Source organism: Somniosus microcephalus, chromosome 5 (genome assembly GCF_052327205.1).
Source record: "Somniosus microcephalus isolate GS21.2 chromosome 5, FLI_Smic_1.0, whole genome shotgun sequence".
Lineage (NCBI taxonomy): Eukaryota > Metazoa > Chordata > Chondrichthyes > Squaliformes > Somniosidae > Somniosus > Somniosus microcephalus.
The window spans coordinates 2,469,065-2,486,146 of NC_140991.1; the positions used below are offsets into that span (position 1 = coordinate 2,469,065).

The 17,082-nt window shown below is 52.3% G+C and overlaps 1 protein-coding gene across 1 annotated transcript in view; it reads left to right on the forward strand.

Annotated features, from left to right (window-relative positions):
- LOC147116804 (plectin-like) overlaps positions 1 to 17,082 on the forward strand; it is a 138,939-nt gene that overhangs the window by 46,854 nt on the left and 75,003 nt on the right. The window contains exons 8-10 of the mRNA XM_085987166.1: positions 5,555 to 5,709; positions 6,033 to 6,345; positions 12,447 to 12,524. Coding sequence (XP_085843292.1) covers positions 5,555 to 5,709; positions 6,033 to 6,345; positions 12,447 to 12,524 — 546 coding nt within the window. The remainder of the gene's footprint in view (positions 1 to 5,554; positions 5,710 to 6,032; positions 6,346 to 12,446; positions 12,525 to 17,082) is intronic.

Genomic DNA, 17,082 nt, shown 5'->3' on the forward strand with positions numbered 1-17,082 from the left:
AATGGAGACACGGAATGCAGGAGTTGGTTTAACAGGTGTTTACTGAACAAAGTCTGGAGGTGAACTAAAAGATACAAGACACTATACAGGCTTATATAGCCCGAGTGGCCACTACCGGCATTACAGTACACAGGGGCTCTTAAAGGCACATACACCACAATTCCTCCCCTTCTAGACAACCAGTACATAACATTTTTAAGTAATCATTAATTAACATGTTTACAAGAACAATAATCTACACATTTGCTGCAGTTAATCAATTATAAGTTAGTCTCTCTGGAGGCTTCCTGACTCGGTCCGGATAACGCCTCGGTGATGTAGTAGTTTTCGGTGGTGTAGTAGGTTCTTTTGGCAAGGTCGATTCGGCTTGAATGCCAGTGTTGGGTTCATCTGGTTCCAGTATCACCGGATCGGAGGTAGATACTATGGGTATCTCTGCTTCATCATTAGGCGTATAGAGTTGTGGTGTAGGTTGTCCCTTTTCGGATGACTCTATGATCTGGTCAGCATGGCGCCTTATTATGCTTTCTCCAATGTCCACGGTATACATCAGCGGTCCTAGTCGTGTGCAAATAGTTCCAGGCTGCCATTTCTCGGTACGGTAGTCCCGGGCCAAAACTTGTTGACCTATCTGGAAGGTTCTAGTTGGCCTTTCATTCATGCCTTGAAATTGCCGGTTCTCTACGTCCCTTCTGATGTTTGGCTTGATCAAATCCAGCCGGCATCTTAGTCTTCTATTGAAAAACATCATGACGGGAGTTTGGTTTGCAACCACATGTGTTGCATTCCTGTATGCAAACAAGAAGTTATCTACCTTATGCTGTATTTTTATGTCTTCATTACCCATGGCCTTTATGGCCTTCTTGAAGGTCTGGACAAACCTTTCAGCCAATCCATTGGTGGCGGGATGGTATGGGGCGGACGTGTAGTGCTTAACCCCATTGTTTTTTAAGAACTTCCTGAATTCTTCGGACACAAATTGCGGTCCATTATCAGAACAGATCTGTTCAGGCAGGCCATTCCTGGCAAATATGGTCCTTAATACTGTGATGGTTTTTTCCGTGGTGGTGGAGGACATCTTTATTACCTCCGGCCACTTGGAGTGTGCATCAACCGCGATTAAGAACATTGAGTCCATAAATGGACCAGCAAAGTCGATGTGTACCCTTTGCCATGGAGATGAGGGCTTGTGGTGGGGCGTTTTGGACCTTCTGGCATCCTAGACAGCCCTTGGTCATTTCTTCGATGTCTCCATCGATACCTGGCCACCACACAAACGCTCTGGCTAGGTTCTTCATTTTCACTCCACCCAGATGCCCCTCGTGAAGCTCCTTTAGCACTTTATCCTGGAGTTTGGGTGGAATCACCACTCTGGATCCACACATCAAGGTTCCTCGGCACACTGACAGCTGTTCTCTTCTTTGCGAGAATGCTGGCAACAGTGGTTCGCCATGTGCTGGCCATCCCTTCACCGTTAAATCGTAGACTCGTGAGAGAGTCGGGTCATTTCTCGTTTTCTTTTCAATGGTAGAATTTGTTACTGGTAGACATTCCACTATGGTTGAGTGGAACATCTCCACTGGGTCCACTGTAGGTGCCTCTTCTACCGTTGGCAACGGTAGACGCGATAAACCGTCAGCATTTCCATGCTGTTTTGATCCTTTGTATTCTATGTCATATTGGTGTGCCCCTAGGAAAAGGGACCACCTCTGTAGCCTTTGCGCTGTCATAATGGGAACGCCCTTTTTAGGGTTGAATATGGAGACGAGGGGTTGATGGTCAGTCAACAAGGTAAATTTTTGTCCGTATAGGTAATGGTTGAATTTCTTCACTCCCCATATCAGGCTGAGTGCTTCCCTGTCGATCTGGGCATAGTTACGCTCAGCTGAGTTCAATGAGCGTGACGCAAAAGCTATCGGCCGCTCCGAGCCATCAGGGAATCTATGCGATAATACCGCTCCTACGCCGTAAGGGGATGCATCGCACGCCAGTCTGATTGGCAGTGATGGGTTGTAATGAGCCAAAACTTCCTTGGACGTGATCAAGCCTTTGCATTTATGGAAGGCACGTTTACAGTCTTCGCTCCATTTCCAAATTACTCCCGTTTGTAGCAGTTCGTTAAGAGGGTGCAGAACAGTTGACAAGTTCGGTAAAAATTTATGATAGTAATTTATCAATCCCAGGAACGACCTTAATTGTGAGACATTTTCAGGTGCTGGGGCGTTTATGACTGCTTCAATTTTTTCAGGTGACTTATGCAACCCTTCTTCGTTAATTATGTGGCCACAATATGATATTTGTTTCTGGAAAAATTCGCACTTGGGGCGATTTGCTCGTAGGCCCTGTTCTCTCAGCCTAGTGAGCAGATGCGAATTTTTCTCTGTTCTTCAGATTTATCATTATTCAACGTTTTCTTCATGACCGGGATGATAGGTGTTGCCCACTCGCTCCAATCTATCTTGGATAACACGCCTGCCTTTTCCAAATTCTCCAGCTCTGCCTCGACTGCTGGACGAATTGCGTATGGCACCGGCCTTGCCTTAAAAAACTTGGGAATTGCCGTATCTTCCACTTTTATTGAGGCGGTGACGCCTTTCAAGGTTCCTAGTTCCTGTTGAAACACTTCTTTGGCGTTGGCCAAGATGTCTTTTAATCGTTCAGGTATGACGTCATCATCATTTTCTTTCTTACTGGTCACCGCCAGTGCCTGAATGGAGTGCCAGTCTAAACGTATCTTCCTGATCCATTCACGTCCCAAGAGCGCTGGACCACCATCTTGCTGAACGTATAAATACAACTTCTGTATTTCCTTGCCGTTGTATACAACAGGCACCCTTATTTTCCCTCTGGGGTATACTTTCTGCCCCGTATATGTTTTCAAGATAATGGATGTGTCTTTCAAAGGTATATGCGGAAATAGCCACTCGTAATCCCGTCGACTTATGACGGTCAGAGCTGATCCTGTATCTAGCTCCATTTTAACTGGGGACCCCGCTATCGTGAGGGTAACCCAAATGGTCTGGTAATCTTCTTTGGCAATTACATTATGTAATTTGAGACAGCTTAGTCTCTTGTTTCTGGAGCCGCTATCGCTCTTCTGGTCTTCGGAGCTACTGTCCGTCATCATTTGTACCTTTCTGTACTTTTCCTTATTGATTTTTTTTCTGTCAGTGGATTTTTTGTTTCCAGATCGGCATACACGTGCAATGTGTCCCATCTTTCCGCATTGCATGCTTTGTCCTTGAACCGGCAGTCCTTCTGGTCATGGGTGGATCTGCCGCAGCGATAACATCTCTCGAAACCCTGTGTCATTTCATGAGTGCCGAAGTCCTGTGGCTTTTGCTGTATCTCTGCAGCTCCTCTTGCTGCTGCTTCGTATGATACAGCTATACTGAAAGCCTTGTCCAGTGTTAAATCTTTCTCAGAAAGTAGCCTTTTCTGTGTTCCTTCACTTAAGAGACCGCAGACGAATTTGTCTCGAAGAGAATCTGCCAGTCCTGCCCCGAATTGGCAGTGCTTTGACAGCTTCCTTAATTCGGTGAGGTAATCAGCGTTACTTCCATTCTTGTGCTGATTCCTCCTTAAGAATTTGAATCATTCCGCTATCAGCAGCGGTGTTGGGTTTAAGTGCTCCTGTAGGGTATCAACAATCTCCTTAAAATTCTTGTCCATCAGTTTGGCTGGAGTGATTAAGTTTCGTAACAGCCCGTATGTCTTTGCGCCCGTTAGATTTAGAAGTACCGATGCCTTTTTATCACCCTCTATTTCATTCGCTGTGCAATATACCTCCACTCTTTCCACATATGTGGTCCAATCCTCTACATCACTATCGAAAGCAGTAATATTGCCAGTCTTAGGCATCCTGAAAAAAAAATGGTGCCTCCCGCGCTTTCCTTTCTTCCCTGCCGAGAAAAAATGGCACCTCCCGCGCTTTCCCGCCGCTGCCGCTGCTGACAACGCTGTTCTCTGCGGTTTTTATTTATACAGATATTTTTAATAGTTGGAGACTCGTTCCCGTCGGACTCTCTGGGACTTTTCCCTCCCTCTGCTTGGTCCGAACGCCGACCTTCTTTGCAGCGCTGGCCGTCTCCCGAGTGCTCCACCCTCCGTCTCTGTTTGCCTCCGCCTTCGCTGCTCGGCCCCGCTGCAGAGCCAGCCGATCGAGCCCCAGCCCGCCGCCCAGGAAGGATTATTGCAGTACCTGCCACCAGCCCGGCTAGCTGGTGAAACCATAGTTTTTTCCTTTTTTTTTCTTCGACTTTCGTCTGAGGAATCGATCTCCTTGAGGTGCTGCCGAATTGCAGGTAAGTCCGTTTCCAATTCGTCGCCACTGTTGTATCCGTGTGTTAATGGAGACACGGAATGCAGGAGTTGGTTTAACAGGTGTTTACTGAACAAAGTCTGGAGGTGAACTAAAAGATACAAGACACTATACAGGCTTATATAGCCCGAGTGGCCACTACCGGCATTACAGTACACAGGGGCTCTTAAAGGCACATACACCACAGGTGTTCCCAGTGGGGTTCCGCAGGGCTCAGTACTAGGTTCCTTGCTTTTTGTGGTATATATCAATGATCTAGACTTGAATATAGGGGGTATGATTAAGAAGTTTGCAGATGATACTAAAATCGGCTGTGTGGTTGATACTGAAGAAGGAAGCTGTAGACTGCAGGAAGATATCAATAAATTGGTCAGGTGGGCAGAACAGTGGCAAATGGAATTCAATCCGGAGAAATGTGAGGTAATGCATTTGGGGAGGGTTAACAAGGAAAGGGAATACACATTAAATGGTAGGACACTGAGTAGTGTAGAGGAACAAAGGGGCCTTGGAGTGCATGTCCACAGATCCCTGAAGGTAGCAGGCCAGGTAGATAAGGATGTTAAGAAGGCATACGGAATGCTTGCCTTTATTAGCCGAGGCATAGAATATAAGAGCAGGGGGGTTATGCTTCAACTGTATAAAACACTAGTTAGGCCTCAGCTAGAGTACTGCGTGCAGTTCTGGTCACCACATTACAGGAAAGATGTGATTGCACTAGAGAGGGTACAGAGGAGATTTACAAGGATGTTGCTGGGAGTAGAGAATCTTAGCTATGAGGAAAGACTGGATAGGCTGGGTCTGTTTTCCTTGGAACAGAGGAGGCTGAGGGGAGACCTTATTGAGGTGTATAAAATTATGAGGGGCCTCGATAAAGTGGATAGAAAGGACCTATTTCCCTTAGCAGAGGGGTCAAAAACCAGGGGGCACAGATTTAAAGTAATTGGGGGAAGGTTTAGAGGGGATTTGAGGGGAAATGTTTTCACCCAGAGGGTTGTGGGGGTCTGGAACTCACTGTCTAAAAGGGTGGTAGAGGCAGGAACCCTAACCACATAAAGAGTACTTGGATGTGCACTTGGGATGCTGTAACCTGCAGGGCTACGGACCAAGAGCTGGGAAGTGGGATTAGGCTGGATAGCTCTTTGTCGGCCAGCGCGGACACGATGGGCCGCATGGCCTCCTTCCGTGCTGTAACTTTCTATGGTTCTATGATTCCATGATTCTTTCTCCCTGCAGGATATCCGGTTGCTGAACGCGGGGAAGCCGGCTCAGAACATGGCCGTGCTGGAACACGACCTGGACAAGTCGGACAGTTTAATTCGCATTCTCTTCAACGATGTCCAGACCCTGAAGGATGGGCGACACCCACAGGCAGAGCAGATGTACCGCAGGTAGGGCGGGTCAGGGTGGGTACGGGCGGGTCAGGGCAGGTCGGGGCGGGTCAGGGCAGGTAGGGGCGGCTCGGGGCGGGTCAGGGCAGGTAGGGGCGGGTCAGGGCAGGTAGGTGCGGGGCGGGTCGGGGCGGGTCAGGGCAGGTAGGTGTGGGTCAGGGCGGGTCGGGGCGGGGCCACACAATCACCCCCTTCTCACCATTACTAGTCGGTGGGAGGGACCTACACGAGTTATATGGCTGGCCCTTCTCTCAGGAGTCGATGTTTCAGGAGCAGGCGAGTGTCCGGAACGTTCTGTGAAGAATTCCTCTTCTCCATTTTAGGGTGTTCCGTCTCCACGAGTTTCTGGTTGCGATCCGGACGGACTACTCCCTGCGCTTTAAGTCTGGAGCCCAGCCGCCTGTCCAATCGGTCACAGTGCTGACCACATCGAAGGCCAGCCCGGTGATGGACGGAGCGACGCTGAAATACATCCAGGACCTTCTGGTGTGGATCGAGGAGAACCAGCGGCGAATGGACACAGCAGAGTGGGGGGTGGACCTGCCCACCGTGCAGTCCCAGCTCGGGGGGCATCGCGGCCTCCACCAATCCATCGAAGACTTCCGAGCCAAGATCGAGAGGGCACGGGCCGACGAGGTGAGAGTTCAAGCACACTCACACACACCGAGACACTCACACTCACACCAATCCACACTCACAATACACACTCACACACTCGCACCAATCCACACTCACACCAATACACACTCACACCAATACACATTCACAATTCACACTCACACCGAGACACACTCACAATTCACACTCACACCAATACACACTCACAATTCACACTCACAATTCACACTCACACCAAAACACACAATTCACACTCAACGATACACACTCACAATACACACTCACATTTCACACTCACACCAATACACACTCACAATTCACACTCACAATTCACACTCACACCGAGACACACTCACAATTCACACTCACACCAGTACACACTCACAATTCACACTCACAATATACACACACACTCACACCAATTCACACTCACACCAATACACACTCACAATACACACTCGCACCAATACACTTGCACACGTTCGAGTCACAATGCCAGAGAGAGCCCAGAATCTCAAACCAGCCTCATCGGCCTCAAACTGTGCTGCCCTCCCTGCTCCTCATTGGCCTCTTCACTGTCTTGCACTAACCTGCCGGATTTAGGTGCAAACATCTGTCCTCTGTTACAGCAATAACTTTAACATAGTAAAACATCCCAAGGTGCTTCACAGGAGCGATTATCAAACGAAGTTTGACACCGAGCCACATAAGGAGAAATTAGGATATGTGACCAAAAGCTTGGTCATAGAGGTAGGTTTTAAGGAGCATAGAGTCACAGAAACATAGAAACATAGAAGATAGGAGCAGGAGTAGGCCATTCGGCCCCTCGAGCCTGCTCCGTCATTCAATGAGATCATGGCTGATCATCCAAATTCAGTACCCTGTCCTTGCTTTCTCCCCATATCCCTTGATCCCTTTAGCCTCAAGAAATATATCCAACTCCTTCTTGAATATATTTAATGAATTGGCCTCAACTGCCTTCTGTGGCAGAGAATTCCACAGGTTCACCACTCTCTGGGTGAAGAAATTCCTCCTCATCTCAGTCCTAAATGGCTTACTCCTTATCCTTAGACTGTGACCCCTGGTTCTGGACTCCCCGACCATCGGGAACATCCTTCCTGCATCTAGTCTGTCTAGTCCTGTTAGAATTTTATAAGTTTCAATGAGATCCCATCTCATTCTTCTAAATTCTAGTGAATATAAGCCTAATTGACCCAATCTCTCTTCGTACGTCATTCCTGCCATACCAGGAATCAGTCTGGTGAATCTTCGCTGCACTCTCTCCATGGCAAGAATATCCTTCATCAGATAAGGCGACCAAAACTGCACACAATACTCAAGATGTGGTCTCACCAAGGCCCTGTACAACTGCAGCAAGACATCCTTGCTCCTGTACTCGAATCCTCTCGCTATGAAGGCCAACATACCATTTGCCTTCTTAACCGCCTGCTGCACCTGCATGCTTACTTTCAGCGACTGGTGCACAAGGACACCCAGGTCTCGTTGCACCTCCCCTTTTCCCAATCTATTGCCGTTCAGATAATAATCTGTCTTCCAGTTTTTGCCACCGAAGTGGATAACCTCGCATTTATCCACATTATACTGCATCTGCCATGCATCTACCCAATCACCCAACCTGTCCAAATCATACTGGAGTTTCTCATCCTCCTCCTCACAGCACACACGCCCACCCAGCTTTATGTCATCTGCAAACTTGGAGATATTACATCTAGTTCCCTTGTCTAGATTATTATTTATATATATTGTGAATAGCTGGGGTCATAGCACCGATCCCTGCGGTACCCCACTAGTCACTGCCTGCCACTCGGAGAATGACCCGTTTATTCCAACTCTTTGCTTCCTGTCTGCCAACCAGTTCTCTATCCAAGACAGTACCTTACCCCCAAACCCATGTGCTTTAACATTGCACGCTAATCTCTTATGTGGGACCTTATCGAAAGCCTTCTGAAAGTCTAAATACACCACATCTACTGGTTCTCCCTTATCTATTCTACCAGTTACATCCTCAAAAAATTCCAGTAGATTAGTCAAGCACGATTTACCTTTTGTAAATCCATGTTGACTTTGTCCGATCCTGTCACTGTTTTCCAAGTGCTCTGCTATTCCATCTTTTATAATGGACTCTAGCATTTTCCCCACTACCGATGTCAGGCTTACAGGTCTATAATTCCCCGTTTTCTCTCTACCACCCTTTTTAAATAGTGGTGTTACATTAGCTATCCTCCAATCCATGGGAACTGTTCCAGAGTCTATAGAATTTTGGAAGATGACCAGCAATGCATCTACTATTTCTAGGGCCACTTCCTTAAGTACCCTAGGATATAGATTATCAGGCCCTGGGGATTTATCAGCCTTCAATCCCGTCAATTTCCCTAAAACCTTTTCCCGACAAATACTGATTTCTTTCAGTTCCTCCCTCTCATTAGACCCTATGTTCCCCGACATCTCTGGGAGGTTATTTGTGTCCTCCTTTGTGAAGACAGAACCAAAGTATGTATTTAATTGGTCAGCCATTTCTTTGTTCCCCATTATAAATTCCCCTGATTCTGACTGCACATATCTATAGAAGCTTTTACAGTCAGTTTTTATGTTCCATGCTAGCTTACTCTCATAATTTATTTTCCCCCTCTTAATTAATCCCTTTGTCCTCCTTTGTTGAATACTAAATTGCTCCCAATCCTCAGGTTCACTGCTTTTTCTGGCCAATTTATATGTCCTCTCCTTGGATCTTATGCTATCCCTAATTTCTCTTGTAAGCCACGGTTGAGTCACCTTTTTTGTTTTATTTTTATGCCAAACAGGGATGAACAAATTCTGTAGTTCGTCCATGCGATCTTTGAATGTTTGCCATTGCCTATCCACCGTCAACCCTTTAAGTAACGCTCCCCAATCCATCCTAGCCAACTCGTGCCCCGTACCATCGTAGTTTCCTTTATTTAAATTCAGGAGCCTAGTCTCTGAGTCAACTACTTCACTCTCTATTTTAATGAAGAATTCTATCATATTATGATCGCTCCGACCCAAGGGGCCTTGCACAACACGATTGCTAATTAATCCTTTCTCATTACATAATACCCAGTCTAAGATGGCCTGATCTCTAGTTGGTTCCTCGACATATTGGTCCAGGAAACCATCCTGTATACACTCTAGGAATTCCTCCTCCACAGTACTGTTACTAATTTGGCTAGCCCAATCTATATGTAGATTAAAGTCACCCATGATAACTGCTGTGCCCTTATTGCACGCGTCTCTAATTTCCCATTTAATCCCCAACCTCAGCATTCCTGTTTGGTGGTCTGTATACAAATCCCACGAACGTTTTCTGCCCCTCGGTATTTCTCAGCTCTGCCCATACAGATTCCACATCATCAGAGCTAATATCCTTCCTTACTATTTTGTTAACCTCCTCTTTAACCAGCAATGCTACTCCACCTCCTTTTCCTTTTTTCCTGTCCTTCCTGAATATTGAATACCCCTGGATGTTGAATTCCCAGTCTTGGTCACCCTGGAGCCATGTCTCCATAATTCCAATTATATCATATCCGTTTACATCTATTTGCACAGCTAATTCAACCACCTTATTACGAATGCTCCTCGCATTAAGACAGAAAGGGGGATAAATTGAGTATAGCCCCGTTTGGGGCGCCAGCCTCGCCAGGGCGCTAAAAGTAGCACTCCGGAAGCATTCACGGCCATCCGCCGGAAATTGAGTGGTAGCGCCCCAAAGGGAAGCGCGGCGGTACTGGAGGCGCCCCGCATCCCTCTTGGGGCGCTGCGACTGAATATCCTGGCGCAACGTGCCGCAGCGCCACACGCTGCGGCATGTCGCGCTGTGGTATTGTAGCCTTTCCTCCCCGCCTTAAAGGGGAGGGGCCTTGTGCAGCACGATCTGGGGCCCAGCTGGGCCCCCGAGGATCGGGAGTGCAGGCAAAAGAGCCCGGCACCGAGGAGAAGTGCCGGGCTCTTGGAACGCAGCCGGCACTCCACGGGGGGGGTTCAGGAGGCCGGGGACGGGAGCGCAGGCAGGTGCTGGCAGGCGGCCAACAACAAAAATGGCCGCCCCGCACCTCTCCTTTAATTTGCGCCTCCCCGGCCGCAGGTAGGCCCCCCTGAACCGGTCAGACATAGCGTCCGGCGGTAAATCATGGGGTGCTGCCAAATATCGCGGCCGGGGCGTCAGCGGGGCGCTGCGCACACCGATGACGTCATCGGTAGCGGTGCAGCGCTAACGGATAGCGTCACCACTAACGTCCCGTGGAATTTAGCGGGATGCGTAGGCAGTGCCGCACCCGGGCGCCAGTTGGCTTGCGCCCTCTTAAGGCGCTAATGGGTGGCGCAGCCAACCAAATTTTCCCCCCAAAGCCTTCAGGCTTGATTTTTTAACACTCTTAGTCCTTTTAAAATTATTATGTACTGTGGCCCTGTTTGATTTACACCCTTGATTTCTCTGCCTTCCACTTTTGCTTTTCTCCTTCCTGTCTTTTGTTTCTATCCTTCCTTCCCTTTCCTCTGTCTCCCTGCACAGGTTCCCAACCCCCTGCCATTTTAGTTTAAACCCTCCCCCACAGCACTAGCAAACACTCCCCCTAGGACATCGGTCCCGGTCCCGCCCAGGTGCAAACCGTCCAGTTTGCACTGGTCCCACCTCCCCCAGAACAGGTTCCAATGTCCCAGGAATCTGAATCCCTCCCCCTTGCACCATTCCTCTAGCCACGTATTCATCTGAAATATCCTTCTATTTCTACTCTGACTAGCACGTGGCACTGGTAGCAATCCTGAGATTACTACCTTTTGAGGTCCTGTTTTTTAATTTATCTCCTAACTCCCTATATTCAGCTTTTAGGACCTCATTCCGTTTTTTACCTATATCGTTGGTACCTATATGCACCACGACAACTGGCTGTTCACCCTCGCCCTCCAGAATGCCCTGCAACCGCCCCGAGACATCCTTGAACCTTGAACCAGGGAGGCAACACACCATCCTGGAGTCTTGTTTGCGGCCGCAGAAACGCCTATCTATTCCCCTTACAATAGAATCCCCTATTACTATAGCATAGTCATAAAGTTATACAGCACAGAAAGAGGCCCTTCGGCCCATCGTGTCCATGCTGGCCATCAAGCCCTATCCTAATCCCATTTTCCAGCACTTAGTCCGTAGCCTTGTATGCTATGGCGTTTCAAGTGCTCATCTAAATGCTTCTTGAATGTTGTGAGGGTTCCTGCCTCTACCACCCTTTCAGGCAGTGAGTTCCAGATTCCAACCACCCTCTGGGTGAAAAAGTTTTTCCTCAAATACCCTCTAAACCTCCTGTCCCTTACCTTGAAACTATGCCCCCCTGGTTATTGACCCCTCCACTAAGGGGAAAAGTTCCTTTCTATCTACCCTATCTATGCCCCTCATAATTTTGTACACCTCAATCAGGTCCCCCCTCAGCCTTCTCTGCTCCAAGGAAAACAACCCCAGCTTGTCCAGTCTTTCTTCATAACTGAAACACTCAAGCCCAGGTAACATCCTAGCGAATCTCCTCTGCACCCTCTCCAATGCAATCACATCCTTCCTATAGTGTGGCGACCAGAACTGCACACAGTATTCCAGCTGTGGCCTAACTAGCGTTTTGTACAGCTCCATCATAACCTCCCTGCTTTTATATTCTATGCCTCGGCTAATGAAGGCAAGTATCCCATATGCCTTTTTAACCACCTTATCCACCTGTCCTGCTGCCTTCAGGGGTCTATGTACATGTACACCAAGGTCCCTCTGATCCTCTGTCCTTCCCAGGATCCTACCATTCATTGTGGATTCCCTTGCCTCTTAAAGGAGGGGAGAGAGGCGGAGAGGTTTAGGGAGGGAATTCCAGAGCTTAGGGCCCAGGCAGCTGAAGGCACGGCCACCAATGGTGGAGCGATTATAATCAGGGATGCTCAAGAGGACAGAATTGGAGGAGTGCAGAGATCACGGAGGGTTGTGGGGCTGGAGGAAATTACAGCAATAGAGAGGAGTGAGGGTAGAGGGATTTGAAAACAAAGATGAGAATTTAAAAATGGAGACATTGCTTAACTGGCAGTTAGGTGCTAACATCTGTCTTTAATGCCCACAGCTGCAGCTGTCGCCTGGCAACCAGAATGCATACCGAGATTACCTGGGCAAGTTGGATCTGCAGTATGCCAAGCTCCTGGTGAGTGCGTCCTCAGGAAACTGTCCAATCACTGCACAGGGTGATGGAGAAGAGTATGGGAAGATGGTGATTGGTGGAGACAGTGTGGAAATGTGTCCCTGTGTTTCCCCTTCTCCCCATCACCTCTGTCTCTCTGTCTCTCTGTCCCCCTGTCCCTCTGTCTCTCTGTCCCTCTGTCTCTCTGTCCCCCTGTCCCCCTGTCCCTCTGTCCCTCTGTCTCTCTGTCTCTCTGTCCCCCTGTCCCCCTGTCTCTCTGTCTCTCTGTCTCTCTGTCCCCCTGTCCCCCTGTCCCTCTGTCTCTCTGTCCCTCTGTCTCTCTGTCTCTCTGTCCCCCTGTCCCCCTGTCCCTCTGTCCCTCTGTCCCTCTGTCTCTCTGTCTCTCTGTCCCCCTGTCCCCCTGTCTCTCTGTCTCTCTGTCCCTCTGTCTCTCTGTCTCTCTGTCTCTCTGTCCCCCTGTCCCCCTGTCCCCCTGTCCCTCTGTCCCTCTGTCCCTCTGTCCCTCTGCCTCTCTGTCCCTCTGTCCCCCTGTCCCCCTGTCCCCTCTGTCCCTCTGTCCCTCTGTCCCCCTGTCCCTCTGTCCCTCTGTCTCTCTGTCCCTCTGTCCCCCTGTCCCCCTGTCCCCTCTGTCCCCCTGTCCCCTCTGTCCCTCTGTCCCCCTGTCCCCCTGTCCCTCTGTCTCTCTGTCCCTCTGTCCCCCTGTCCCCTCTGTCCCCCTGTCCCCCTGTCTCACTGTCTCTCTGTCCCCCTGTCCCCTCTGTCCCTCTGTCCCCCTGTCCCCCTGTCCCCTCTGTCCCCCTGTCCCCTCTGTCCCTCTGTCCCCCTGTCCCCCTGTCCCTCTGTCTCTCTGTCCCTCTGTCCCCCTGTCCCCTCTGTCCCCCTGTCCCCCTGTCTCACTGTCTCTCTGTCCCCCTGTCCCCTCTGTCCCCCGTCCCTCTGTCTCCCTGTCCCTCTGTCCCTCTGTCCCCCTGTCCCCCTGTCCCTCTGTCTCTCTGTCCTCCTGTCCCCCTCGTCCCCCTGTCCCCCTGTCCCCCTGTCTCCCTGTCCCCCTGTCCCCCTGTCTCCCTGTCTCATTGTCTCTCTGTCCCCCTGTCCCCATGTCTCTCTGTCCCTCTGTCCCTCTGTCTCTCTGTCCCCCTGTCCCTCTGTCTCTCTGTCTCTCTGTCCCCCTGTCCCTCTGTCCCCCTGTCCCCCTGTCCCCCTGTCCCCCTGTCTCTCTGTCCCCCTGTCTCACTGTCTCTCTGTCCCCCTGTCTCCCTGTCCCTCTGTCTCTCTGTCTCTCTGTCCCTCTGTCTCCCTGTCCCTCTGTCCCCCTGTCCCCCTGTCCCCCTCGTCCCCCTGTCTCCCTGTCTCCCTGTCTCCCTGTCACCCTGTCTCACTGTCTCTCTGTCTCATTGTCTCTCTGTCCCTCTGTCCCCCTGTCTCTCTGTCCCCATGTCTCTCTGTCCCTCTGTCTCTCTGTCCCTCTGTCTCTCTGTCCCCCTGTCCCTCTGTCCCCCTGTCCCCCTCGTCCCCCGTCCCTCTGTCTCACTGTCCCCCTGTCCCCCTGTCTCACTGTCCCCCTGTCTCACTGTCTCTCTGTCCCCCTGTCCCCCTGTCTCTCTGTCCCCCTGTCCCCATGTCTCTCTGTCTCTCTGTCCCCCTGTCTCTCTGTCCCCCTGTCCCCCTGTCTCTCTGTCTCCCTGTCCCTCTGTCTCCCTGTCCCTCTGTCCCTCTGTCTCTCTGTCTCTCTGTCCCCCTGTCCCCCTGTCTCTCAGTCCCTCTGTCTCTCTGTCTCTCTGTCCCCCTGTCTCCCTGTCTCCCTGTCCCTCTGTCTCCCTGTCTCCCTGTCCCTCTGTCCCTCTGTCTCCCTGTCTCCCTGTCTCCCTGTCCCTCTGTCCCCCTGTCTCCCTGTCCCTCTGTCTCTCTGTCTCTATGTCCCCCTGTCTCTCTGTCCCTCTGTCCCCCTGTCTCTCTGTCCCTCTGTCCCCCTGTCCCCCTGTCTCTCTGTCCCCCTGTCCCTCTGTCCCCCTGTCCCCCTGTCCCCTCTGTCCCTCTGTCTCTCTGTCCCCCTGTCCCCTCTGTCCCTCTGTCCCCCTGTCCCCTCTGTCCCTCTGTCCCTCTGTCCCCCTGTCCCCCTGTCCCCCTGTCTCTCTGTCCCTCTGTCTCTATGTCCCCCTGTCTCTCTGTCCCTCTGTCCCCCTGTCCCCTCTGTCCCTCTGTCTCTCTGTCCCTCTGTCTCTATGTCCCCCTGTCTCTCTGTCCCTCTGTCCCCCTGTCCCTCTGTCCCCCTGTCCCCCTGTCTCTCTGTCCCCCTGTCTCTCTGTCCCCCTGTCCCTCTGTCCCCCTGTCCCTCTGTCCCCCTGTCCCTCTGTCCCCTCTGTCCCCTCTGTCCCCTCTGTCCCTCTGTCCCTCTGTCCCCCTGTCCCTCTGTCTCTCTGTCTCTCTGTCTCTCTGTCCCCCTGTCCCCCTGTCTCTCTGTCCCTCTGTCCCCCTGTCTCTCTGTCCCCCTGTCTCTCTGTCCCCCTGTCTCTCTGTCCCCCTGTCTCTCTGTCCCCCTGTCTCTCTGTCCCCCTGTCCCTCTGTCCCCTCTGTCCCCCTGTCCCCTCTGTCCCCTCTGTCCCTCTGTCCCCCTGTCCCTCTGTCTCTCTGTCCCCCTGTCCCCCTGTCTCTCTGTCCCCCTGTCTCTCTGTCCCCCTGTCCCCCTGTCCCCCTGTCTCTCTGTCCCCCTGTCCCTCTGTCCCCTCTGTCCCCCTGTCCCCTCTGTCCCCCTGTCCCTCTGTCCCCCTGTCCCCTCTGTCCCCCTGTCCCCGTCTCTCTGTCCCTCTGTCCCTCTGTCTCTCTGTCCCTCTGTCCCCCTGTCTCTATGTCCCCCTGTCTCTCTGTCCCTCTGTCCCCCTGTCCCTCTGTCCCCCTGTCCCCCTGTCCCCCTGTCTCTCTGTCCCCCTGTCTCTCTGTCCCCCTGTCCCTCTGTCCCCCGTCCCTCTGTCCCTCTGTCCCCCGTCCCTCTGTCCCTCTGTCCCCCTGTCCCCTCTGTCCCTCTGTCCCTCTGTCCCCCTGTCTCTATGTCCCCCTGTCTCTCTGTCCCCCTGTCCCCCTGTCCCCCTGTCTCTCTGTCCCCCTGTCTCTCTGTCCCCCTGTCCCTCTGTCCCCCTGTCCCCCTGTCCCCTCTGTCCCCCTGTCCCCTCTGTCCCTCTGTCCCTCTGTCTCTCTGTCTCTCTGTCCCCCTGTCCCCCTGTCCCCCTGTCCCTCTGTCCCTCTGTCTCTCTGTCCCCCTGTCTCTCTGTCCCCCTGTCCCTCTGTCCCCCTGTCCCCCTGTCCCCTCTGTCCCCCTGTCCCCTCTGTCCCTCTGTCCCTCTGTCTCTCTGTCTCTCTGTCCCCCTGTCCCCCTGTCCCCCTGTCCCTCTGTCCCTCTGTCTCTCTGTCCCCCTGTCTCTCTGTCTCTCTGTCCCCCTGTCCCTCTGTCCCTCTGTCTCTCTGTCCCCCTGTCTCTCTGTCTCTCTGTCCCCCTGTCCCTCTGTCCCCCTGTCCCCTCGGTCCCCTCTGTCCCTCTGTCCCCCTGTCCCTCTGTCTCTCTGTCCCCCTGTCCCCCTGTCTCTCTGTCCCTCTGTCCCTCTGTCCCCTCTGTCCCCCTGTCCCCTCTGTCCCCCTGTCTCTCTGTCCCCCTGTCCCCCTGTCCCTCTGTCCCCCTGTCCCCTCTGTCCCCCTGTCCCTCTGCCTCTCTGTCCCTCTGTCTCTCTGTCCCCCTGTCCCCCTCGTCCCCCTGTCCCCCTGTCCCTCTGCCTCTCTGTCTCTCTGTCCCCCTGTCCCCCGTCTCATTGTCCCCCTGTCCCCATGTCTCTCTGTCTCTCTGTCCCGTCCCCTCTGTCCCCCTGTCCCCCCGTCTCTCTGTCCCTCTGTCTCCCTGTCCCTCTGTCCCCCTGTCCCTCTGTCTCTCTGTCCCTCTGTCTCCCTGTCCCTCTGTCTCCCTGTCCCCCTGTCCCCCTGTCTCCCTGTCCCCCTGTCTCACTGTCTGTCTGTCTCCCTGTCCCTCTGTCTCTCTGTCCCCCTGTCCCCCCTCGTCCCCCTGTCTCTCTGTCTCCCTGTCCCTCTGTCCCTCTGTCTCTCTGTCCCCCTGTCTCTCTGTCCCCCTGTCCCCCTGTCTCACTGTCCCCGTCTCACTGTCTCTCTGTCCCCCTGTCCCCCTGTCTCTGTCCCCCTGTCTCTCTGTCCCCCTGTCCCTCTGTCTCTCTGTCCCCCTGTCCCCCTGTCTCTGTCCCCCTGTCTCTCTGTCCCCCTGTCCCTCTGTCTCTCTGTCCCCCTGTCCCCCTGTCTCTCAGTCCCTCTGTCTCTCTGTCTCTCTGTCCCCCTGTCTCCCTGTCCCTCTGTCTCCCTGTCTCCCTGTCCCTCTGTCTCTCTGTCTCTATGTCCCCCTGTCTCTCTGTCCCCCTGTCCCCCTGTCTCTCTGTCCCCCTGTCCCCCCTGTCTCTCTGTCCCCCTGTCCCTCTGTCCCTCTGTCCCCCTGTCCCTCTGTCTCTCTGTCCCCCTGTCCCTCAGTCCCCCTGTCTCTCAGTCCCCCTGTCTCTCAGTCCCCCTGTCTCTC